The sequence below is a fragment of the Ziziphus jujuba genome, chromosome 2 (assembly GCF_031755915.1).
Source record: "Ziziphus jujuba cultivar Dongzao chromosome 2, ASM3175591v1".
Taxonomy (NCBI): Eukaryota; Viridiplantae; Streptophyta; class Magnoliopsida; order Rosales; family Rhamnaceae; genus Ziziphus; species Ziziphus jujuba.
In genome coordinates, this window is record NC_083380.1 from 14,296,272 (window position 1) to 14,321,913 (window position 25,642).

At 32.2% G+C, this 25,642-nt stretch overlaps 3 protein-coding genes and 1 pseudogene across 3 annotated transcripts; all 4 read left to right on the top strand.

Annotated features, from left to right (window-relative positions):
- The first annotated feature begins 3,216 nt into the window (after positions 1–3,216).
- LOC125422619 (loganic acid O-methyltransferase-like) lies at positions 3,217–5,621 on the top strand. The gene is made up of 3 exons (XM_048474699.2): positions 3,217–3,384; positions 3,946–4,608; positions 4,840–5,621. Exons 1-3 carry the CDS (start codon positions 3,286–3,288, stop codon positions 5,167–5,169), a joined length of 1,092 nt encoding a protein of 363 aa, XP_048330656.2. The 5' UTR covers positions 3,217–3,285; the 3' UTR covers positions 5,170–5,621.
- A 2,979-nt stretch (positions 5,622–8,600) lies between these two features.
- Positions 8,601–11,069, top strand: LOC107418615 (loganic acid O-methyltransferase-like). The gene is made up of 3 exons (XM_016027320.4): positions 8,601–9,096; positions 9,456–10,115; positions 10,413–11,069. The coding sequence occupies exons 1-3, from the start codon at positions 8,938–8,940 to the stop codon at positions 10,776–10,778; spliced, it is 1,185 nt and encodes a 394-aa protein (XP_015882806.2). The 5' UTR covers positions 8,601–8,937; the 3' UTR covers positions 10,779–11,069.
- A 2,663-nt stretch (positions 11,070–13,732) lies between these two features.
- Positions 13,733–15,910, top strand: LOC107418624 (loganic acid O-methyltransferase-like; annotated as a pseudogene).
- A 1,067-nt stretch (positions 15,911–16,977) lies between these two features.
- LOC107418616 (loganic acid O-methyltransferase-like) lies at positions 16,978–19,197 on the top strand. The gene is made up of 3 exons (XM_016027321.4): positions 16,978–17,099; positions 17,550–18,206; positions 18,545–19,197. Exons 1-3 carry the CDS (start codon positions 17,007–17,009, stop codon positions 18,902–18,904), a joined length of 1,110 nt encoding a protein of 369 aa, XP_015882807.3. The 5' UTR covers positions 16,978–17,006; the 3' UTR covers positions 18,905–19,197.
- Positions 19,198–25,642: the final 6,445 nt, after the last annotated feature.

Genomic DNA, 25,642 nt, shown 5'->3' on the forward strand with positions numbered 1-25,642 from the left:
ATATAATAATTAATATTTAAAATTAAATCTAAAAACTTATCATATAACAACTATAAATACTCACATATTTAATTTAATAAATTCAACATTCATATATATATATATATGTATATGTACTTTGAGTACGATCACTTACGTTTACTACGCTAAATTCAAATCTATCAAAAGCACAGAAATGCCTGGGACATAGCAAAAAAAAAAAAAAAAAGTACTTTGAAGTAGAACAGTCCCTGCAGAAAAGTAGCATGACATCTTTTCATCACCTTTTTTATTGCTTTAAAATAATGATACAGGGGTCAACATAATGGTTCATATATATATATATATATATATATGATATTAGCTAGTTTTAGTGAGAGTACTAAATTGAAGACATTATAAAGATATAAATTCTACAACATCAGACAACATGTGAAAATAAATTTATCATATAATATGTTATAAAATGTATATTTTTACAATATCTTTAAATTAATATTCTCACCGAAACCGAATTATATCTAATATAATATATACTTTCAAATTTGTAGTTACAAAAATTATAACTTCATCTGTATTTTGGATTGTGTCCAATTCGATGTCTAGGCTTACTTATCCAATAAAACTTCATACTTCCAGAGTTATGGGCTATCGATGATTTTGAGAATATATTGTCTACATACGGTCCATTTGGTACCACGCACAAAAGGGTTGGATTGTATTAAAAGATGACTGTCCCACTTAGGTTTTAAAAACACGGTAATCGAAATAAGTAACAATTGTGCTGGGTCACCTGTAAGGGTATATCCACAGAAAAATTTTCAATATAAACGGAGTTTATACTCCTTTTTTTAATATATACATGGATTTCGGAGTATAAACTTGGGGAGTATACACCGTTTATTTGATTTTGGAAGCTACAGGGTCTTGTCTTCTTTTATTTTTTATTTTTTATTTCCTAACTGAACTCATCTCTAAAAAGGGGAAAAAAATAATTTTATTTTATATTATCTACTGTGGCACATAACAATCTCAAAAATATGATTTCTTTAAAGTTAAAAAATTATTAATTTTTTAGTGATGAAACTTTTTACTTATTTTTAACGTGATTACTATGATGAATAATAATCAACTCGCTTCAATATATTATGAATGATATAATTATTTAAAAAACATTAAATGAATAAAAAATAAAAAATCTATTTTATATATTTGGAGTAATTTAATTATTTTAAAAAATCATATGCAGATAAAATTTAACTTTTAGTTAAAATTATTATTTTGGAAAAAAAAAATTAGCACATTTCTATACCAAAGATTGTATAATATTAATACAGCACGATGTGTTACAATACGATTTAACTGAATATAACAAAATTAGTACACTGCGTCCACTTGTAGACGGTTTGGCCAAGTCCATGCTTCTGCCCCCTCCTGCCCCAGTTCGAGTGGCAATGCTGCAAATGCCGCAAAAAACCCTAAAAAAGACAAAAATTAGTACGCTATACTCTTGCACAGTAAATATGTTTATACTAACAATTGTAATGGGAATACTTGTCAAAAGCTGGTTGTTTGGCTAAACTTTTAATTGTGCAATGAATTTGCAAACTTGGTGCATTTATGCAAAGAAAAGTTATCGATTCTGCCAAAGAACTCATAAAGACAGCAATTGAAGAAAAGTTCAACAAAGAAATCCTATTTTCTGTCAAAACTTTCCACAGCGCAGATTTTGCTTGCTCAGTTGGTCCAAATACATTTTTGGCGGAACAAAATATACTCTAAGCATTCTAGTCCAAATATTAATGCTATTGCCAAATAACTGTATTCCAAAATCCCAAGTTTCAAGCTTTCTTTAGCAATCATACCTCAAATGATTTCAACCTTTCTTTTTACGTCCCTCCCTAAGGACAGGCGATATTATGCAACAGGTGTTCCAAGATCAATAATTTTTTTTATTATTTGAAATAATTTTTCCCTACTCTGATATTTTTAAATTAATATGAGTATTAATGACCTATTAATTGAGTCAATGGACACAATCAAATGGTATTTTAAAACTTACATTTGTTAAATTATATATTTTCAAATAACTAAATAAAAAAATTTCAGAAAAAGGGGAAAAAAAAAAAAAAAAAAAAGATCTCAGCCTTCAATCTCTCTTTCTCCCGTAAGTTCTTCTCTCTCATTTCTCTCATACCGGATCTCAAGTTTCCTCTCTTCTAAATCTCTTTCTTTCCTCACCTCGACCGGAGCCAGCGGACCTTGCTATTTGCCGGAGTCAACTTCCTGTTTGTTTCTCTCTCTTTCTCTCTCTCTCTCTCTCTCTCTCTCTCTCTCTCTTTCTCTTCTTCTCAAACTCAATCAAAACTATTTCAATCCATAAAACAACCACCAATCAAGTTAACAAGGAAAAAATAAAAACAAAACCAAACAACGAAATGCTTGGTTTTTCAACCTTTCCGTCTCCACAATCTTCATCTTCAAGCTACCAAAAAATGTATCGCTTTCTTCATTTATCGTGGCTTGTACAGGCAATATCATTGACCATAGAATAATTTATATATGAAAATTTTGACAGATTATACCTGCACCGAAACTATAATATAGTTAATATAATAAAAAAAAATACCAAGAGACTTATTTTACAATTACGATTTAAAATATTAAATGGTTAAAGTGTTAACGTTTGTGGCCAGCTTGAACTTCAACTATATATATTTGGTATTGCCCTTTAATCCACATCACGAGGCTTTCGCTTAGAAACATATCGTTTCCTTTAGATTTAAAATTGTTACAACCTGATCTCATATCTATATATATATATAATCTGTTTTGCTACAGAAAAGATCAGATTCTCTCTATAAGGTGAGAAACTAAGGTTTAACATCATTTTAGAAGAATCAGTTTTGCATCGGTGCAGATATTTTTTCATAAAACATGCTTATAAAGCGGATTTGTCCATATCGGAGCAAAACTGACTCTTTCAAAATGAAGTGTAAAGTTAGATTTTCGTCTTATAAGAGAGAACCTGATCCTCTCTATAATAAAACAGTATATAAAATAATCTATATATATATATATATATATGGTACTTAATTATTGGTTGATGTAGATCAAAGAAGTACAGAGTGAGTGACTGACTCTACAAGGTACTCAATTAATTAATAATGTTTGACTTTAAAGTTTATATGAATTAATAAATGTCTAGCTTATCGAATTTGGAGACTAGCTATAAGTATCGATTTACTGAACCATCGTTTAGAAATATACCTACACACCACTTAGAGAGAAATAGAAGACAGAGAGATGGCATTGGCAGCAGAGGAAACAGGGATTCTGCAAGAAGCTTATCCAACGAAAGCTAGGGATGGTCTCTCCAATTATGCCAACAGCTCCACACATGAGGTCTATATTTTACACTCATATATACAAGAATGATATTACAAGAAACTTATAGAGAAGGATTCATAACCATCAAATTATGAAAATAATTCAGATTCAATAATTGTAAATATTATCCTTTATAGTTCTTTCATAAATAAGTTACCATATCATTTCTGCATATCTATAATGTACATATACATTATATGATTTTCAAGTGATGAACCTCATGGTAGAAAATTTCTTTGACATCCTTTTGTCAGTTTTAAAATTGCTTTAAGAACTTACATTGAGATCCAGATGATGGTTTATATAAATATATATATATATATATATATGATGTGGCTGTCCTAATGATGGTTTATATATATGTTGTGTCAAATTTGGTGTCTTGGCTTAATTATCACATAAAATAGGCTTAATTATCCATAAAAATCGTATTTTCAATTTTCTGAATTACGATTATAATGATAAGTATATTTTATCTGCATACTATACTAAGAAATAATTGTAATAGGAATACTGGTAAAGAAGCTTGTTGTTTGGAATAACTATTAATTGTACAATGAAATTGAAAACTTGCAGAGAAAAGCTACCGTTTTTGCCAAAGAATTGATAAAGACAGCAATTGCAGAAAAGCTTGACAAAGAAATCTTACTTTCTTCCAAAACTTTCTGCATTGCAGATTTGGGTTGCTCTGTCGGACCCAATACAGTTTTGGCAGTACAAAATATATTCGAAGCAGTCGAGTCCAAGTGCCAGTACTATCTCCACGAATTGAATTCCCAAATCCCAGACTTTCAAGTTTTCTTTAACGATTATACCTCAAATGATTTCAACCTACTTTTTACATCCCTCCCTAATGACCGGCGATATTATGCAGCAGGTGTTCCAGGATCTTTCTACGGTCCCTTGTTTCCTGAGAATTCTCTTCACTTTGTTCATTCTTCTTATGCCATCCAGTGGCTATCTGGAGTACCAAAAGAGGTGATGAACAAGAACTCCCCTGCTTGGAATAAAGGCAAGATTCACTACTCGAAATCGGGTGACGAAGTAGTTTTGGCTTATAAAGCTCAGTGTGATAAGGACATGGAGCAATTTCTGCAAGCCAGGGCAAAAGAGATTGTGTGTGGAGGATTGATGGTACTAATTTTTCCTGGAGTCCCCAATGGAACTCATCATTCTCAAAGCCTGCCAAATATGATTTTGGAGCTTCTTGGATCTTGCCTCATGGACTTGGCAAGGAAGGTAAGAGATATTGATTGCCATCCCCATTTTAATGAGAAATCTTTAACCTTAACAGCAGAAACAGGACAAAATTTCCATCCCTATAATTTCAAGTATATATGCAAGACTCAGCAATAATAAGAGAATTTCTAATTACCTTTGTGTACGCAATTGGATATATTCGATATTGAATCTTTTTTTAGAGAATTGGTTTTGGTTTATTTTGAATTAATTTGCAAAATAAATTTGCAGGGAATAATTAGTGAGGAGAAAGTAGACTACTTTAATATGCCAACATATCTGATGTCTCCCAAAGAACTAGAAGCTGCTGTTGAAAGAAATGGTTGTTTTACCATAGAGGGAATGGAAGGTCTGCCTCTTCCTCTACCAAGTGACTCTTCCGCTGTTGCATCTCATCTGAGAGCTGCCGTGGAAGGGATGATCAAGCTGCATTTTGGTGAAAAGATTTTGGATGAGCTCTTTGACTGCTACAGGAAAAAAATTGATGAGAATTTTTCCATTTTAAAGTCAGGAAATCTAGTCAACTTCTTTTTCCTTCTTAAACGCAGAGCAGCAAACTAGGTACTAGCTATAAATTGCCTTCTTGCTGCTTTGTCCTTCTATTATTTGTGTTAATGCAACTATGGTTTGATTAGAGGAATACAAAAAAGTACCATGATTTGTAATATGGGAAAAAGAAGCAAAAGTGGAGGTAAAGTCGGCGAATGATACTATTTACAAGTTGGTTTCTTTTAGGGGAGTTGGTAAGTAATTCTAAAGAATCTAAAGAAGCTATTTGTCTTATTCATGGTTCTGAAACTTTCTTGGGGAAGGACTGCCATTTAGTGGAGGACATTTAAATGCTGTTAGCTTCTCATATCATTTTCTTTTTCTTTTGCTCCAAGAGAAGCAAACAAAGCTACTCATTTTTAGCTCGCCATTCTTTATCTCTATCTTATTTAGAATCTTGGATGGAGGATGGACCAGATTGGTTGAATCCTACTCTTGAAGACGAAATGTATACTGTTTCTATTTCTTACTAGGTATTGAGTTTATTTTTCAAAAGAAAAAAAAAAAACTTTACTTTTTGTTTATCATATGGCAGAAGATCATCTGGTATGAAGGACATGTGTAATGTTTCTATTTCTTAATAAGGTATGGAGTTTATTTTTCAAAAGAAAAAAAAAAAACTTTATTTTTTGTTTTTGATATGGTACAAGATCATGTGGTATCTTTACCATTTATATATATATATATATATGTATATAAATAAAATAAAATTCACGTCAGGATAATTTGATTTTTTTAAAAATCAGATCTTAAATTATAATCTTTGATTTGTTATTTTTAAGTAGTATTTTATTATTTTTTTTAATCCAAATGATAAATCAAAAGTTTAAAAAATTAAGAACAGATTTTACAAAATTCAGATTGTCCTGACTTGAAACTAACTATGCGTATATATATATATATATATATATATTTAAAAAGTTAACTTGGTGGTTAATTGGCATGTATATAGATTAGATTACTTTATGTCAACGTCATCAATGTTGTATTTTATAGCACCACATACATTATTTTACTTCTTTAGCCAAGGAGTTTGGGGGATGACGTTGTATTCTGATTAAAGTCCTCAAAGATTTACCCAAAAAAAAAAAAAAAATTTAATGGCAAATTTTATATGGACATCTTCAGTTTTGTTTTTATTCATATCTTATTTTTTTGAAAAATTCATCAATAACCTCTTTTCAATTTTAGATATGCATCAAAATGACCTATCTGTTAATTAGTTGACGTTAGATTTAACAATTAAGTGGTGTGTGTGTGTGTGTATATAAATGACCTATAATTGGTTGACGTTAGATTTGACAATTAAGTGGGGTGTGTGTGTGTGTGTATATATATATATATATATACATATTTATCTTTATAACAAATTTTCTCCATCCCAATGTTATAAAATTACCATCTCTTAATAATGAATATAAATACTTTTTTTTTTGTTGCTAAAAATAATGAATATAAATACTTTATCAACCGAATTAATTTTATTTTATGCAGACAAATGGTATTTTAGTACTTACATACATTAAATTACATATTTTTGAATAAAAATAATTGTTTACTTTGGTAACCTTTACTTTACTTTGTTTGTTTATGATACGGTACCAAGATCACATGGTACTTCCTGTTTTATTAATGTTATCTATAATTTTTTTTTTTTTTGGGGAAAAAGTAAAAGCGGCATTATTAATGTTATATATAATTTTTTTTTTTTGTTTGGAAAAAGTAAAAGCTTACTAATTGGCATGTGTTTGGTAGAGATTAGATTATTTTATGTTGACGTCATCAATGATGTATTAATTTCGAGCATTACATAAAATAGTAAGTTGGTACTTTTAGCTTGTTTATGATATGATACCAAGATGACATCATACATTTAGCATTATTCATATATACATATATAATATTTTAAAAAGTGAACTTATATATTTAATTGGTATATACGTCTGGTAGAGATTAGATTACTCTATGTTTCGTCATCAATAATGCATTGCTAGCATTACATACATTATTTTACATTTTTAGCCAAGGGGGTTTGGATGATGACTTTTTATGTGACTAAAGTCCTCCAAGATTTACCAACAAAAAAATTAAGTGCAAATTTTATTTGGACATCCTTAGTTTTGTTTTATTTATATTTACACTTTATACATTCAAAAATTCTTTAATATCTATTTTTTCAACTTTAGATGTTTATTATAATGACCTATATGTTAATTCACAGATGTTAATTTATCAATGAAATGGTGTGTATATATATATATATATATATGTATATTTTTTAATGTTAATTTTATTTATCTATTTTTAGATTTGATTTAAATACAATTTAATTTTTATGGTTTCAAATTTTTTTTTTCAGGTTTTAAACAGTTTTTATTTTTTTCATCTGTTATTTCATTCACATCCATTTAAAAAGTTTTATTTACACTTCTTATAAAGATATTAGTTGTAATTTTCAAAATTTAAAAGTTCATATTGAAATTAATGCAAACTTCAGAAATTTGAATAAGAATATTTCTTATATTTTATTATTTACAATAATTTTCTTTAATTTTAAAATTTTGAATCCTATGGATATAAGTGGTTTATCAGCTGAGATAAAATTACCAAAACTCAGTTAACTTTACCTGACACAATCAAATGGTATTTTGGAACTTACATTTGTTAAATTATATATTTGTGAATAAAAATAAATTTCATTTATATATAATGATTTTTTTATTACAAGTTCAGGGGAGAGGAAATTTTTTATCCAGTTGGAGGTTTCAACCTGTATATGAAAGTGTGATCCCAGTGGTTTTAGAACATTTCCAATGGTTTTGTTAAAAAAAATTCTCACCCTCTCATCCTTTCTTTCTCCCTCACGCTCTCATCCTCTCTCTCTCCCTCAAGTTCTTCTCTCTCATTTCTCTCATACCAGATCCCGAGTTCCCTCTCTTCTAAATCTCTTTCTTTCCTCACCTCTGCCGGAGCCAGCGGAACTTGTTATTTGCCGGAGTCAACTTTCTTTATCTCTCTCTCTCTCTCTCTCTCTCTCAATCAAACCAACTATTTTAATCCACAAAACAACCATCAATCAAATCAACTAGGAAAAAATAGAAACAAAACCAAACAACGAAATGCTTGTTTTCAACCTTTTTGGCTCCACAATCTTATCTTCAAGCTACCAAAAATGTGTCCCTTTCTTCATCTATCCTGGCTTGTACAGGCAATATCATTGACCATAGAATAATTTATATATGAAAATTTTGACAGATTATACCTGCAGCGAAACTATAATATAGTTAATATAATAAAAATAAAATATCAAGTGACTTATTTTACAATTATAATTTAAAATATTAAGTGGTTTAAGTGTTAACGTTTGTGGCCGGCTTGACCTTCAACTACATATATTTGGTATCGCCCCTTAATCCACACCATGAGGTTTTGTCTTCGAAACATGTTCCCCTTTTTAGATTAGAGAAATTGTTGACACTTGATCGAAAATAAATATATAGACATATGCATACATACATGTATATATACACATATGTGTGTGTGTATATTAAACTATATTTATTTGGTACTTAATTATTTGTAGGTGAATATATAAAGAAGCGCAGAGAGAGTCTTAGTACAAGGTACTCAATTAATTAATAATAGTTGACCTTAAAGTATGTGTGAAGTAATAAATGTCTCGCTTGTCGAATTTGGAGACTAGCTATAACCGGCGATTTACTGAACCATCGCGTAGAAATATATTTACACACCACTTAGAGAGAAATAGAAGACAGAGAGATGGCAGCAGAGGAAACAGGGATCCTACAAGAAGCTTATCCGATGAAAGAAGGAGAAGACAGAGAAATGGCAACAGAGGAAACAGGGATTCTACAAGAAGCTTATCCAATGAAAGGAGGAGATGGCCACTACAGTTATGCCAAGAACTCTACACATCAGGTCTATATTTTACCTCTTATATGTATAATGTAAATATATATTATACAAATTCTCAAGTGATTACCCTCCTGGCATTAAACTACTTTGACATTATTTATCAGTTTTTGAATTGCTTTAACAACTAAGATGGAGATTCAGATGATGGTTTGCATATATGTTGTGTCAAATTTGGTGTCTAGGCTTAATTATCCCACGAAAATCATACTCTCAAATTTCTGATACGATTATAAATATGAGTATGCTTTATCTACATATTATACGAAGAATTAATTGTGATAGAAATACTGGTAGAAAAGCTTGTTGTTTGGGTAAACTATTAATTATGTAATGAATTTACAAAACTTGATATATTTCTGCAGAGAAAAGCTACCGATTTTGCCAAAGAATTGATAAAGGCAGCAATTGCAGAAAAGCTTGATAAAGAAATCTTACTTTGTTCCAAAACTTTCCGCATTGCGGATTTGGGTTGCTCTGTTGGACCCAATAGTTTTTTTGCTGTACAAAATATAGTTGAAGCAGTGGAGTCCAAATACCAGCACTGCCAAGGATTGAATTCCCAAATCCCAGATTTTCAAGTTTTCTTTAGCGATCATACCGCAAATGATTTCAACCTGCTTTTCACATCCCTCCCTAACGACAGGCGATATTATGCAGCAGGAGTTCCCGGATCTTTCCACGGTCGCTTGTTTCCCAAGGATTCTCTTCACTTTGTTCATTCTTCTTATGCCGTCCACTGGCTTTCCGGAGTGCCAATGGAGGTAGTGAACAAGAAATCTCGCGCATGGAATAAAGGCCGGATTCACTACTCGAGTTCCGGAGATGAAGTATTTTTGGCTTATAAAGCTCAGTTTGATAAGGATATAGAGCAATTTCTACAAGCCAGGGCACAAGAGATTGTTTATGGAGGATTGATGGCACTCATTGTTCCTGGAATTCCCAATGGAACTCATCACTCTCAAAATGGATCGAGTATGAATTTCGAGCTTCTTGGATCTTGCCTCATGGACTTGGCAAGGAAGGTAAGAAAATATTGATTAGTATATATGCAAAAACTCACTAATAATATAGGATTTCTGAGCTTGTGTATATGAAATTGGATATTTTTTGGATATTGGGGCTGTATAAGGATTTGAACTTAGAATCATTATCATTTGAAAAAATAGTAGCTTTGTCGCTAACCTATTCATGCCACACAGACAAAGTCATTGGATATTTGATATTGCAACTTAGTTTCAAGAATAATTTAAATTTAGGGTTATTTTGTTTTAATTGCTAAACAAACCTTCACTGCTACCATTTTTTCTATACGTTACCAGGGAATGGTTAGTGAGGAGAAAGTAGACTCTTTTAATATACCAACTTATCAGTTGTCTCCCCAAGAACTAGAAGGTGCTGTTGAAAGGAATGGTTGTTTCAGTATAGAGGAAATGGAAGACCTGCATGTTCCTGTACCAAGTCACTCTGGTGAGTACAAAATTAATGGCCAAGTTGCTGCATCTCATTTGAGAGCTGTCATGGAAGGGATAATCAAGCAGCATTTTGATGAAAAGATCTTGGATGTGCTCTTTGACTGCTACAGGAAGAAATTTGATGAGATCGATTTTTCCATTTTTAAGTCAGGAAAAGTAAACAACTTCTTTTTCCTTCTTAAACGCAAAGCAACGAACCAGGCAACCGGCTAGTTATATTAGAGGGACACACAAAATTACTATGATTTTATATGGAAAAAGAGAGGCAAAGTTGGAGATAAATTCGGTGAAAGATATGAAATTAAGTGCATCTCATATTCTTATTAAAAGCATCTCATTTCATATTGTTTGGTCTGTGACACAAATAAACTAAGGTGTCTTTCACTTATGATAAAACTTTTTCTTGAAGGTTTATTTAACTCCCAAAACTATCTTCAAGTATGTTCATGTAATACCATTGATCTCAAATTCAAAAGCTTAAATTGTTAGGATGCGCGTTTATTATATGTAAGCTTTGTCAACATTTTGTTAGGATTCTGGTTTATTAAATATCACGTTCCCCTTCATTTGTAGGCATACAATGTTAAATTATTATTAATCCTAAAAACTTAAACTGTTAGGATGTAAGTTTATTACGTATATCAAGCTTCATTAATAGTAATACATAAATAAACTCCACATGTGTTTTTGAGAGCGCCAAAACCTAATAGGATTTCCTTTTTAAATAATCTTTTTGGAAATAGTTATTAAAATGTTTAAATATACAGTCAAATTTAAATCAGAACTACTTGATAGTTTTAATATTATATTTTTCTTAATTAACTATTTGATTACTTTAAAAGCTAAAATTTAAAACTTAAAAATAATAAATATAGATTTATTAATATAATAAAATCTTATATAAAAAAAATATATAAATACCGTTGGGATTGAGTTTGGTTGTTTAAATATAGGGATATTTTCATTGGAAGTCCTTAAACTATATGCTTAAACTATATGCTGTATGACAGTTTAGTCCCAAAACTATTTTTAATTTAGACAATTTCATTCCTAAACTAATTGGAAGTGTGCACCACTAGTCAAAATTGCTAGTTCCATCCAAATATTTGACTAAACATGCACAGGCCGTCATATGCCATTTTATAAAGGCATTCAAAAACATTTTTAGTATGCCTCTCTTTGTTCCTTTTACCATGTTCATTGTTGCACTCCTAACATCTTTCTCTCTACCAAAGTTTGGATAACCTTCCATTGGAGCTTGTGGGATGGTCTTGTCAACAGAGATGGTGAGTCGTAAAGTTGAAATATTTGGTTTTGGCAAAAAGGATTTTGGTTCATGAAATCCCATTTCAGCTTTAGCAATCCAATATTTTTCTTGGATAAGATTTATATTTTCAAAACTTAATATGACTCATCTATTAGAGAAGAATAAGTTTCACTTTTCCTACCATTCTTTCAAAAGAATTCATTTATAGATTAAAAAAAGGGGCTAAAAGGTCATGCTGAGAATGCCGACTTTGATTGGACGTCGAAGCTTGACCATCTTGGAAGTGGAAATAACTTTCAAAGCCCTATAAAATGGGCATGTGACAGGCACATGCATGTTCCATTAAAGATTTGGATGGAATCAAGCATTTAGACTAACAGTAAACACTTCAAAATGAGTTTAAGAATGAAATTGTCTTAAAAATAATTTTGGGAATAAACTGTCATAAATCATATAATTTATAGATTTCCAATGAAAATCTTGCTTAAATATATATATTTATGAGAATTTTTTATTGTAGACATCTATATTTTATTAAGATGTGGATATTATTTTAAATGATAATTTTTGACGAAATCATTATTTAAAGTGCTATGCCTGTTTTTTCAAAAGTTATTATCATAAGTGATATTAGACTATATATATATATATAATCGAAACATACTTCACAAGTATCTTTGGAAAACCCTTCGGTTATTATTATTATTATTTTCTTCTTCGCGTGGAACTCATATTCGTTTCTTTTGCTTTAGAGGTGATTCTTGATGAAACCAAAAAAATAATAATACTAATAATTAATAATTTTTTTACACAAATAGTCACCTTTTGCTTTGGTTGACAAAAAAGCCTTGGTTATTGAAATTTAATATTCTTTTCTTGAAAAAATTTCACTTCATCCCTCCTCTCTCTTACCATCTCTCGCCTCTTTCACAGCATTCTCTCTTTAAAAGTCAAACCGTATGATAAATACTGGCCTCGCCATTGTGCTGTAGATTCTCAAAGAGAATGTACGCATTATCAATTTACATATGGTTTGATTGGCGGTGTCTACCCAGTCAAATGGCAGTTGGTACAAGTTGATGTTTGCAATGGAAAAATAAATAAATAAAATTATCTCCTTATTTATAGGGATACGCAGAAATTCCACAGTTGTTTAATTATGGCGATCTGACTTGTAAATGAAAGTGGCCCTTTCTTTTCTATGAATATTTTATGTGAATAAAAAAATGCTACTCGTTTTCCATACTTAAAATATATATATATATATATACACACATTACATGTCATTATTGATGTTAGAGTATTATCTAGATCTTTACATCATTTGAAAATTTAAATGATTACTCCAAAAATATTTATATTTTCATATTAAATTTTTAATATTGGGCAGTTGGTTGAGTAAACGTTTAGGTGAGTAGAAAATCTTGTATGAGTCGGTGTTACCACGTCAGATCGTACCACTCCCACTAATTTATTGCCATCTGTTCAATTACTTACCACCTGGTTAAGACATTTGTGTTATTAAATACACTATCCAGCTCACCATTTTTCTATTGAAAAAAAATAAAATTTTAATAGAAAAATGGTGGCAGTTGCCGGAGTCACTGCATTATTAGTGATAAATATGAAATTGCCCTCAGAAAAAGAAAGGTCCGGCAGCCATCACCACCAGCTAGGATTTCCTTTGGGTGCATTTTTTTAAATAAATTTTAAAAAAAAGAGGTGAGCTGGAAAATGTTAAATTCTACCAGACAAATGTTTAACAGGTGGCATATGTTTGAACAGATGGCAATAAATTGGTATAATCTGATGTGGTAACACCGATTCATGCAAGATTTTCTCAGCAGACAAGCATGTGAAAGCACATCTACAGGGAGTCAAACTATTTTTTTAGTCATTAAGATAGAAATCTGGTTTTAAAATAACTTCGCTCTAACGTGTGCTTGTAGTCTTCTTTGATTTGAATAAATCTTGTCTATCCTTTGCTAGCCCTTGGATGTACATCATCATGCTTGAATTTATATATAAATTGGCATATCTTGTCTCTACAGGCTTGAATTTATATATAATTTGCCATATATTTTCGTTAACCATCTTACATACAGATTTACAAATAAAAGACTAAAATTTTTTTAAAAAAAATTGAATAGATATGGAAGCAGAGGGAACCAGGAATGAACTCAATGAAGAATATCCAATGAAAGGTGGAGATGGCCCTTACAGCTATGCCAAGAACTTCGAAATCCAGGTGTGTTTATGTATAAATTTCGTCAATTGCTTATTCCAAACTATTATTTGTAAGAAATTTCCACAAGGAATGCATATTAATATCATGAAGAAAAAATATATCATATATATCAAATTAAAGAGACTTAATATAGACAAAATTGCATTCTCTACATTAAAGCATCACCATATATCAAAAAAGTAATAAGCATACATAAGTATTTATCCGCATACTAACAATTAACTATTCAATATTATGAAACAATAATAAAAGGAGCTTCTAATTGTGTAATAATGCCTTTGGGTTGGAATTTTGTTTACGTAGAGAGCAGCTTCTGATGCCACCAAACAATTGATAAACATGGCAATTCCAGAAAAGCTCGATAAAGAAATCTTACTCAACTCCAAAACATTCCGCATTGCGGATTTGGGTTGCTCTGTTGGTCCTAATACATTCTTTGCGGTACAAAATGTAGTTGAAGCATTGGAGTCCAAGTACCAGCAGTGCCAAGAACTGAATTCTCAAATCTTCGAGTTTCAATGTTCTGTTGCTCTGTTCTCTTTAATGTTCATATTACAAATGATTTCAACCTGGTCTTCACTTCGCTTCCACAGAACAGGCCATATTATGCAGCAGGTGTGCCGGGATCTTTCTATGATCGCTTGTTTCCCAAGGCATCTCTTCATTTTGTTCATTCTTCTATTGCTGCCATGCTTTGGCTTTCTGGAGCACCAAAAGAGGTGATGAACAAAAACTCTCCTGCTTGGAATAAGGGCCGGATTCATTACTTGAATTCGGGAGACGAAGTAGTTCGGGCCTAATAAAGCTCAATTTGTGAAGGATATCGAGCAGTTTCTGCAAGTCAGGGCACAAGAGATTGTGTATGGAGGATTGATGGTACTCATTATTTCTGGTATCCCCAATAGAACTCATCATTTTCAAGGTCTGCAATGTATGATTTTAGACCTTCTAGGCTCTTGCCTCATGGACTTGGTAAGAAAGGTAAGAAATTTTAATATCATACACCATGAAATTTTGACCCATCTAGAACATAGTTTCTAGTTTATGTTTAGAACCTATAGGCGCCGCATGTTCCCACCTTATGTTGGGTACCGACTTTAAATTATATTTAACATAAAGTAGGAACCGTTATTATGTGGCATGTGCTATGGTTGAAAAATTAGTAGGTTTCTAATATATGGTAGAAACTGATTATCCACTAACTCACTGATTACATATAATTAAAAAAATGGTATTGCATCTTTGAGATGAGAACTAGTTTTGAACTATTTTGACCACAGTATGCCATCCCCTTTTACTATGTGCAGGGAATAGTTAGTGAGGAGAAAGTGGATAGCTTTAATGTACCGATATATGAAATTTCTCCCCAAGAATTGGAAGCAGGTGTTGAAAGAAATGGATGTTTTAGTATAGAGACAATTGAATACATACATCATGAGAGATTAGATGATCATTCTCAGTCTGTAATGAATGCCAAAGTATTTGCATCTCACGTAAGAGCTTCCTTAGAGAGGATTATCAAGAAGCATTTTGGTGAGGACATTTTAGATGTGCTATTTGACTCTTACGGGAAGAAAATTGAAGAAAATCCCTCCATTTTCAAGTCAGTGAAAAAAGTAAACTTCTTTGCCCTCCTTAAACGCAAGGCAGCAAATTAACTAATTAGCTTTAGCTAGCCACAACTTGCTTTCTTCACCTTTTTATATAATGTGTCGGTGTTTGTGTGTTGTTATATATATGGTATTGCATTCTCTTTTTGTAATCATAAATTAATAAATAATGTCAGGAACATTTATATAAATTATAAATTACTAGCTTGATTATTGTTTTGAAAAAGATTAGTCCTCTTATGGGTATTGATGGCCATGCTTATGGGTATTGATTAATCCTCTTAAATTAAACCACTAACTTATGGGTATAATTAGTCTTTATCAAGTTGCTCTAAAAATGCCCTCCAACTTCAAATAATAATAATAATAATAATAGTAATAATAATAAACGAAACGGAGAGTGACACAATATATATATATATATATATTTAAAGCATCACTCAGAACTTGGTTATTCTTGTTTGGTTGATTTCTTCTCAAACTGTTGGAAGGCTATAATTTTAACATATGTTCTGAATGCAATGGTCATGAGTTTGGATTCTCCTAAAACTGATTTATTTATTTATTTATTTTTTTTGTTTCGCCACAAAGGATTATGTGACATAGGGTATTACGTACATACCAGAATTAAGAAATTAATTATTCTCGCTTTTTATTTGCCAAAAGCTCAGTGCCAAAAACTCATACAGGACAATATTATATGGTACTATTTTATTCCATGTATAAAGCATCCATCCATCAAAACATCTAAAACAAAAAAGATAATAATAATAAAAAATAAAAAATAAAAAAACTAAAAGCGAAACAAAAAAGCCTGTTTTCAACCTTTTCGGCTCCACGATCGAACTCCAAGCAAGCAAAAATGTGTCTTTTCCATCATTTATTGTGGACTATGGGGTATTAGCGTGGACCATAGAATAATTTATACATGAAAACTTTGAAAGATTATACATGCACTCAAACTAGGACATTGTAATATAATAAAAAATAAAGAAAATTCTTTGTATTTATATTTTTGAAATATAAAGTTGTTAATTATAGAGTCATAGTCCAAGGTACTAATTAATTAATAAAAATATGTACAAAGGCTGACTTCAATAAATGCCCTTGTCCATTTTAAAGAAAAAAAAAATTTATTCTTTTCCCCTCTTGATATATCATAAATAACAATGACCAAATTACTTAAAATATTTAATTTGCTATATCATTTTGTTGACCAGCTTACCAAATTTGTTCACTATAAATAGCAACTTCGTGAACAATTAAACCTGAAAACATATACCTGCAAACCACTAAAGAGAGAAGAAAGAAGAGAGATGGCAACAGAGGAAACAGGGACTGTGCAAGAAGCATATCCAATGATGGGTGGAGATGGTCTCTACAGTTATGCCAAGAACTCTACACAGCAGGTCTACGTAATTATTTTATATAATATATATATATATATATATAAAGATGCTTTTATCTAGATCGTGGACTAAAGTTAAAGTCCAAAGACAGCGATCATAATTAGTGAATAGGAGCGCTAATCAAGGCATTTACATGAATTTGTAAACTGTTGTTGGAATTTATTTTAGTCCCCGATGGTGGATAAGAAAATTTCCATATATACATATACATATATATATTATTATTATATAATTACAGAGATAGCTAGAAAAACTTCTCCTGATACTTTTGAAATGTGTGTAATTTGTTTTAGAAGCTTAATTATCTCATTAAATTATACTTTTAAAGTTATGGACTATTGATGGTTATGGGTATTCTAGCAATTATTGTAGTAGAAATACAAGTAAATCTTGTTTGGATCGGCTATTATCAATTGTGAAATGAATTTGCAAACTTGGTACATTTTGCAGAGAAAAGCTACCGATTCTGCCAAAGAACTGATAAAGAAAGCAATTGCAGAAAAGCTTGATAAAGAAATCCTACTTTCTTCCAAAACTTTCCAAATTGCAGATTTGGGTTGCTCTGTTGGACCCAATACATTCTTTACAGCACAGAATATACTCGAAGCAGTTGAGTCCAAATACAAGAGCGAAGGATTGAATTCACAAATCCCGGACTTTCAAGTTTTCTTTAGCGATCATACCTCAAATGATTTCAACCTACTTTTCACATCCCTTCCTCAAGACCGGCGATACCATGCAGCAGGTGCTCCTGGATCTTTCCATGGTCGCTTGTTTCCCAAGAATTCTCTTCACTTTGTTCATTCTTCTTTTGCCATTCACTGGCTTTCTAGAGCACCAAAAGAGGTGGTGAACAAGAACTCTCCTGCTTGGAATAAGGGCCGGATTCATTACTCGAACTCGGGAGATGAAGTAGTTTTGGCTTATAAAGCTCAATACGATAAGGATATGCAGCAATTTCTACAAGCCAGGGCACAAGAGATTGTATATGGAGGGTTAATGGTACTCATCGTTCCTGGAATTCCCAATGGAACTCATCACTCTCAAAGTCTGCCAAGTTTGACTTTGGAGATTCTTGGATCTTGCCTCATGGACTTGGCACGGAAGGTAAGAAATATTGATTAGGCCAATTATGAAAATAAACTCAACTGAATTTTGGCTATACTATTTTAAGTTTCATCGAGACTAATGTTGATTAAATCTAAAATAGTCCAAATTGATTGGACCAAACTAAAATAATCTAGTTCAATGGATATCAACCTCTTATTTCAAATGGACAATAAAATATATGTGCAAAACTTAGTAATAATGAAAGTATTTTTTCTAGCGTTGTGCAATTTGATATTTGATCTTGCTATTGTTCTAAATAAGTTTAGGTTGCTTTGAATGAATTTTAAAATAAATATTAACTTAAGGATGCCACTCTTTTTCCTATATATTTGCAGGGAATGATTAGTGAGGAGAAGGTGGACTCTTTTAATTTACCAATAAATAACATGTCTCCCCAAGAACTAGAAGCAGCTGTTGAAAGAAATGGATGTTTTAGCATAGAGGGAGTGGAATACCTACCTCTTGTGATACCAAATGTTTCTAGTGAGTTTAAAATTAATGGCCAAGTTCTTGCATCCCATTTGAGAGCTGCCATGGAAGGGATAATCAAGCAGCATTTTGGTGAAGAGATCTTGGATGTGATCTTTGACTCTTACAGGAAGAAGATTGAAGAGAACTCTTCCATTTTTAATTTTGGGAAGGCAGTCCACTTCTTTATCATTCTTAAACGCATGGCAGAAAACCAGCTTAGCTAGCTGGAAGAAAGAAGCAAAGAGGTGGGGACAAATGAGGAGCATCTCATTGATCATTTTGTTTGCATATGTAGCCCAAAATAAATTAAGTTTCCCTTCTTTTATAATAAAACTTGGTCATGAAGGTCTATTGTACTCAAAAAGCGATCTTCTAATATGTTCATGTGATCCATGTGAACTCCACACGTTTCTGTGAGACGGCCGGAGCTATTAGGATAGGATCCACTAAATTATTATTATTATTATTTTGCTTTTCAAAAGATAGTCGCAGAGACAGCCAAATGTTAAATTTTTGTTGGATAATAATTACAAGTTTCAATCTCATTTTTTCGTTATAAAAAAATATGAGAAGTTTAAATATAATTTAATAATAAAATAGCACATGGCTTAGCTAATTTGGTTTAGGTTGCTTAGGCTCTAAAGAAACCTTGTATCTGGATTGAAGGGGGTCCGGCTCACTTCTCACGTCCTTTCTCATTCTTCATCTGAATGGATTCTCAATTTTTTTATTTTTTATTTTTTAATTTTTAATTTTAATAATGTATGTTAAAGAATTAGAATATATACTTCACCGCATACCTTTGTAAAACCCACTTATATATGTAAGTTTCTTTTGGTTGAAAGTATCTCACACGCACTCATTTTTTACTACCTGACGTGTCAATAAATTATGTAATCTACCATTGTATAGTCAATTTAAATGTAAATTCAAATATTTTGATTTTCGAGAATTTTTCGAAATAACTTATGTTATGTAATTTATTCTTGGAAGAAAAAAAAAAAAGTCAATATGTTGCCACGTTAAATTATTAAAATATTAATCAAATTTATTTATTAATTAATATGATAGATGCTATAATAATATTTAATTATTTTTTAATCTATTTTTTTAAAAAATATTTATTTATATTTCAGTTATATAAATATGTTAACCAATAATAATTTAACAAATATTATTTTATAAATAAATTTAATAAATATTTTGATATTTATAACATTACTGTAAAATAAAATTTGTGCTAAAGTGGCAACATATATATATATATACATATGTAGCACTTCCACTTCATTTGATATCTTTTAAAAGAAAAACAAGGGATCTTTGCACAATAAAGTTTTAAGTATGATTTGTGTTTACAAATAGTTATCTAAGTTATATATTCTGTTTTGATGTGAAAATATATTATCAATTAAAATATTCATATAATTTAGATATAGATATTTAAATTTAAATAAAAAATTAATTAAATATTATAATATTATTTTGATATTATTTGGTAAATAAATATGATGAATATTTTATGACTAAAGCATTATTGTTTGCTAATTAATTTGACAAATAATTGTGTAAGGTTTTTTTTTTTTTTTTAGAAAAGTAATTAGATGAGTTATATATATTTGTGAATAATACTAGACGTATTGAATAAAAAATATAATATAAAATAAAATATATCATTATGAGAAGGTTAAATATATATTTATATTTAATAATAAAATAGCACATGCCTTAGCTAATTTTGCTTTAGGTTGCTTAGGCTGTAACAAAACCTTGTATCCGGATCGAGGAGGGTCCGGCTTACTTCTCATATCCTTTCTCGTTCATCATCTGAATGAATTCGTCTATTTCTTTAAATATAGAATTGGAATATACTTTCACCGGATACCTTTGAAAAACCCACTGACACACGTATGTTTCTTTTGGCTGAACAGTAATTCCTCACACGAAACCATTTTTGACTGCTAACGTGTCAATAAATTATGTAATTTACCATTGTACAATCAATTTAAAAGTATTTTCAATTTTTTTTGGTTTTCCAGAATTTATCCAAAAAACATATATTTTGTAATTTATTTTGAAAAAAGAGAAAAAAAGGCCAGTTATGTTGGACCAGTTGATGCAGAGGCCGGTTCTGTTGTACGTATCTGTTACATGCTGAAATGTTTTTGTTTTTTTCAAATTTAACTGGTTTTTGTGTTCGCAGTAGCCAGATCATACCATGAACTGTGTTTTTCTTTGATTTATAAGTTGATTTTTTACTCCCTCTTGGCTCTTACTCATAATTTGATGTGATGATGATGATGGAGAAAATTTTAAAATCCCGTGGCATACCTAACATTTTTTTTTTTTTTCCCTCTTTTTGCTAATAAAACTAGCATCTATTGGCTATATACCTTTGTTTAAGTGGAAAAGATTGATTGTACGCCGCGGAACTCAACTCCCCCTTCTCAATTTTCCTGGTGTCCCTAATGGAAATCATCATTCTCAAAGGCTGCCAAATATGATTTTGGAGCTTCTTGAATCTTGCCACGTGGACTTGGCAAGGAAGGTGAGAGACATTGATTGCCATACCCATTTAATGAGAAATCTTCAGCCTTAACTGTGGAAACAGGACAAAACAAGGAAAAATTGCCACCCCTGTAACTTCAAGTATATATGAAAGACTCAGTAATGATAAGAGAAATTTCTAATTACCTTTGCGTATGCTACTGCAACTGGATATATCTGATATTGAATCTTTGCTTAAAGAGTAAAGTTTGGATTATTTTGAATTAATTTGCAAAATAAATTTGCAGGGAATTGCCACCACTCTTGCATCCCATTTACGAACTGCAGTAGAAGGGATGATCAAGCTGCATTTTGGTGAAAAGATCTTTGAATGAGTTCTCTTTGACTGCTACAGGAAAAAAAGTGATGAGAATTTTTCCATTTTAAAGTCAGGACAATTCTTTTTCCTTCTTAAACGCAAAGCAGCAAACTAGGTAACCGGCTAGCGATAAATTGCCTTCTTGCTGCTTTATCCTTCTATTATTTGTGTTAGTGCAACTATAGTTTGATTAAAGGAACACAAAAAAGTACCATGATTTAAAATATGGAGAAAAGAAGCAAAGGCAGAGGTAAATTCAGTGAAAGATATCATTTACAAGCTGGCTATTTTTAGGGGAGTTGGTAAGTGATTCTAAAGAAGCTACTATTTACAAGCTGGCTATTTTTAGGGGAGTTGTCTTATTTATGGGTTCTGAAACTTTCATGGGGAAGGGCTACTATTTACCGGAGGACATTAAAATGCTATTAGCTTCTCATAATCGACTTCTTTGTTCTTTTGCTCCAACAGAGGCAAACAAAGCTACTCATTTGTAGCTCGCCATTCTTTATCTCTATCTTATTTTGAATCTTGGATGGAAGATGGAACAGATAATCAGTTGAATCCTACTCTTGAAGAGGATATGTGAAATAAAATTTACTTTTTGTTTAGAAAAACTATTTTTTGTTCATGATATAATGCCAACATAATGTAAGTATCTTTAGCATTATATATATATATATATATATATATAAAATAATATTTAGATTAGAATGACTTTTTTAAAATCAATTCTTTCTTTAATTTTTTATTTTTGGGACATGCTTCATAATTTTTTTCAATTCAAATGATAGATCAAAATTTAAAATTTAAATTCAAATTTTATAAAAATTAAATCGTTCAGATTTGAAACTAATTATATTTATATACATATATTTAAAAAAAGTTAACTTAGTAGTTAATCGGCATGCATTAGATTAGATTACTTTATGTTGACATCATCAATGATGTACTTTTAGCATCACATATATTATTTTACTTCTTTAGCAAGGGTTTGGGTTATCACATTCTATTGTGACTAAAGTCGTTAAAGATTTACCAAAAAATATAAATAAATAAATAAAAATCTAAGGACAAATTTCCTTCAAACATCTTCATTTCTATTTTAATTCATATCTTATATTTTGAAAAATTCATCAATAACTTCTTTTTAATTTTAAATTGCCAGGACCCGTCAAAAATTTCTCACCGGAACCCTAGACAAGCCCTGATCCCAGGGAAACCCTATCGGACCCTCCTATGGAAAATCCGGCAGAACCTCCCCTAAGGGATGGACTTACCACAAATTCCTGCACTGAAAACACATTTTTATAACACCCCCCTTATTCCTCCCACAATACTACAAGTTGATTCCACAAATTTCAGCACTCCAAAAATAAATAACAGTAATCCAGTGCATAATAAATGCATAAGTGTCCCATACAGTATACAGAGCTTCATGAAGTACTACTAAGTATAGAATACAACAAGAGTGAAAGAAATATTACAACTGCAATAAAGGAAGAACAGGGTACTTCACAAACTAAGACAGCGATGAAGATCAAATCCGCTCCGTATGAACACCGACAACCTGGTACCTAGAGGAACAGAATTTGAAAATATGAGATGCTAATCATCTCAGTGAGTGACCCTATCTACTATACAATATAATACCACAGTAATGAAGTAGATAAATAATAATTAATTGGAAATAATAATTTCTCTCAAAACCCTTAAAATTCTCTCGGTTGGAAAAGTTCCCCTTTTAAAACCTTTTCACAAAACCCTTTGTTCGTATTTCCCGAAAACCAAGACATCAAATAAATACCAGAAACAGTAATAATTATATTTTTAATTCCAATACAATTTCAAAATATTTATTTTAAAATCACAGTTCTGAAAATCACTTGATGCACTCACTATATACCAGTGGCGCTAACAGCACCCAGCGTCCCAAGGTACTGCCAGACAGGAGGTTATAGAAAGAAACCGGCATACGGTCGCGTGGCGTCCCACTGCGCCGCTGCTAACTGGTGTCCCGGTCATGGAGGGGCGGCCTACCCTCATCCGATGGCAACCACAGGACAACCTCATAATATCACCTGCGCGCTACTCACACCCACCTGCGCGCTAATCACATCCGTGTGCACATTGACCATATCACATATAAACACAACACCAGTACGTGCACGGTGCATCTAAAAATCATAAAATCCACATATTTAATTTATATATCAAAATCTCAAATTTTCCATAAACATAACGGGTTTATTCCATCCAATTGAACCCGGAAATTCTCCACAATTTCTTTATAATTAACATCATAAGTTCCATGAAAATTCAACTCCACCAACTCCCAAATCCACCAATTTTTCGAATAGCATAAATAATTCTTGAAATATAATAATTAAATCACATAATATCCCATGGGCATACTTTATAAAAATTGAAGTCACCAACATAAACAAATATTTTCCTTGAAATATTTGAAAATCAAATCATGCCCAATTTAATGTTAAAACCACAAGAATTTCGCAAGCCTCAATACCATAAAATAATTTTCACATTTGCATAAATTTATATAATGCATATTTTCTTTAACCAAAATAAATTCACCAATAATTCCACAATAAATCAATTAAATATTTGGCACATAGAATTTAAATTCCAAATATTCAAATCACACATAATAATCACAAATTTAATTCCCGAAATTAATTTGAAGGTGGGTCACTCACCTTAAGCACGTATCTCAATCAAACACAAACGACATCTTAAATTTACGAGTTATATACCGAATCGAAGCTCGAGTGAGGAGGATCACGGATTCGGTCTTACGTTCCGGTGATCGGACCCGAGGTGGTCGGAATCTCGCCAGAAAGCTTTCGGGTTTCGACTCCGTAATTCTCCCAAACCATCACGAATTGGTGGAAAAGGATGCCAGATTTGGATTCAGGAGGTCGAAAACAGTCGGGAGGGATCGGCGGTGCAATTGGGTACTCGCTGGAACAGTAACTTCCGGCAAGCCGCCGCGGTCACCGGCGGCGGTGCGTGCCGTGGCCGTTGGCTGAGATTTTTTGCAGATTTGTAGATCGAGGGCAGAGGAATCCAATGGGACCGGCAGTGAGGCAAACGGAGGCCGGACGGCGGAGAAATCGGGGTTTGAAGAATTTCGACCCCTCGCCGGAAAAAGCTCCGATCCCGGCGCGTCGGAGGTCCCGTGGCCGTGAAATTTGGTGGGTAGGCCGGACTTGAGGAGGTCGTGAGGGGTGGCTAGCGAGTGTGGCCGGAAAATGGTCGGAAAGGGGTCAAACGGCGGTGGCCGGCGGTGGAGGGAAAAATCACCGCCGATCTTCGCCGCCTCGATCCGGGTGCGTCCGGTGGCCAACGGCCGTGAAATTTTGGGGTTTGGCCGGAAATGAGGAGAGGCTTCCGTCTGGCCGGTGCGTGTAACGAGAATCGGCCGGAAAATTGGTCGGAATCCGGCGGCCGGTGGGTTTCTCTCTCTCTCTCTCTCTCCTCTCTCTCTTTCTCTCTCTTCCCCGAGATTTTTGTCAAATAAAAACCATAGTGGTGACACTGTTCATCCACATGGACCAATCAGGTGACGACACGTGGTATTTCACTGTTCATCGACTCAAAAACATTAAAATATTATGGTATCCGGCAAACTTCACGCGTCCATAACTATTTAACCGGATGTCCGTTTTAAGCGTGCCGCTAGTCTGTGAACTCGTATCGATGAGCACTTCACAAGCATGCATGAGTCAAAGCTCATTTCCCCATAAATAAAAAGTCAACTCCAGCACCCCTTGGACAGTTTGGACCTTAACTTGTTTTGCTCATAACTTTCAAACCGTAGTTCCGTTTTCAACGTGCTACTAGTCTACGAACTCGTGCCAACGTGTACTTCGTAACGGTACCTCAATCAACCTAGGATTCCAACCGAAACAAAAAGTCAGCTTTTGACCCTTCGGTCAACGGTCAAAGTCAACGGTCAACAGTCAACCTCGGTCAACGTGCAAAAATTCCTACATGGTTCGGGATGGGGTGTTACAACCTTCCCCCCTTAAAAATTCCATCCTCGAAATTTCTTACGTCACTGAAACGCATAAGAACA

What these genes read in the sequence shown, in the direction of transcription:
- LOC107418616 (XM_016027321.4), top strand. Translation starts at nt 17,007, where the DNA reads ATGGCAACAGAGGAAACAGGGACTGTGCAAGAAGCATATCCAATGATG. An exon ending in CCAAGAACTCTACACAGCAG is followed by an intron (nt 17,100 to 17,549) that starts GTCTACGTAATT and finishes TACATTTTGCAG; the next exon opens with AGAAAAGCTACCGATTCTGC. An exon ending in TCATGGACTTGGCACGGAAG is followed by an intron (nt 18,207 to 18,544) that starts GTAAGAAATATT and finishes ATATATTTGCAG; the next exon opens with GGAATGATTAGTGAGGAGAA.
- LOC107418615 (XM_016027320.4), top strand. Translation starts at nt 8,938, where the DNA reads ATGGCAGCAGAGGAAACAGGGATCCTACAAGAAGCTTATCCGATGAAA. An exon ending in CCAAGAACTCTACACATCAG is followed by an intron (nt 9,097 to 9,455) that starts GTCTATATTTTA and finishes ATATTTCTGCAG; the next exon opens with AGAAAAGCTACCGATTTTGC. An exon ending in TCATGGACTTGGCAAGGAAG is followed by an intron (nt 10,116 to 10,412) that starts GTAAGAAAATAT and finishes ATACGTTACCAG; the next exon opens with GGAATGGTTAGTGAGGAGAA.
- LOC125422619 (XM_048474699.2), top strand. Translation starts at nt 3,286, where the DNA reads ATGGCATTGGCAGCAGAGGAAACAGGGATTCTGCAAGAAGCTTATCCA. An exon ending in CCAACAGCTCCACACATGAG is followed by an intron (nt 3,385 to 3,945) that starts GTCTATATTTTA and finishes GAAAACTTGCAG; the next exon opens with AGAAAAGCTACCGTTTTTGC. An exon ending in TCATGGACTTGGCAAGGAAG is followed by an intron (nt 4,609 to 4,839) that starts GTAAGAGATATT and finishes ATAAATTTGCAG; the next exon opens with GGAATAATTAGTGAGGAGAA.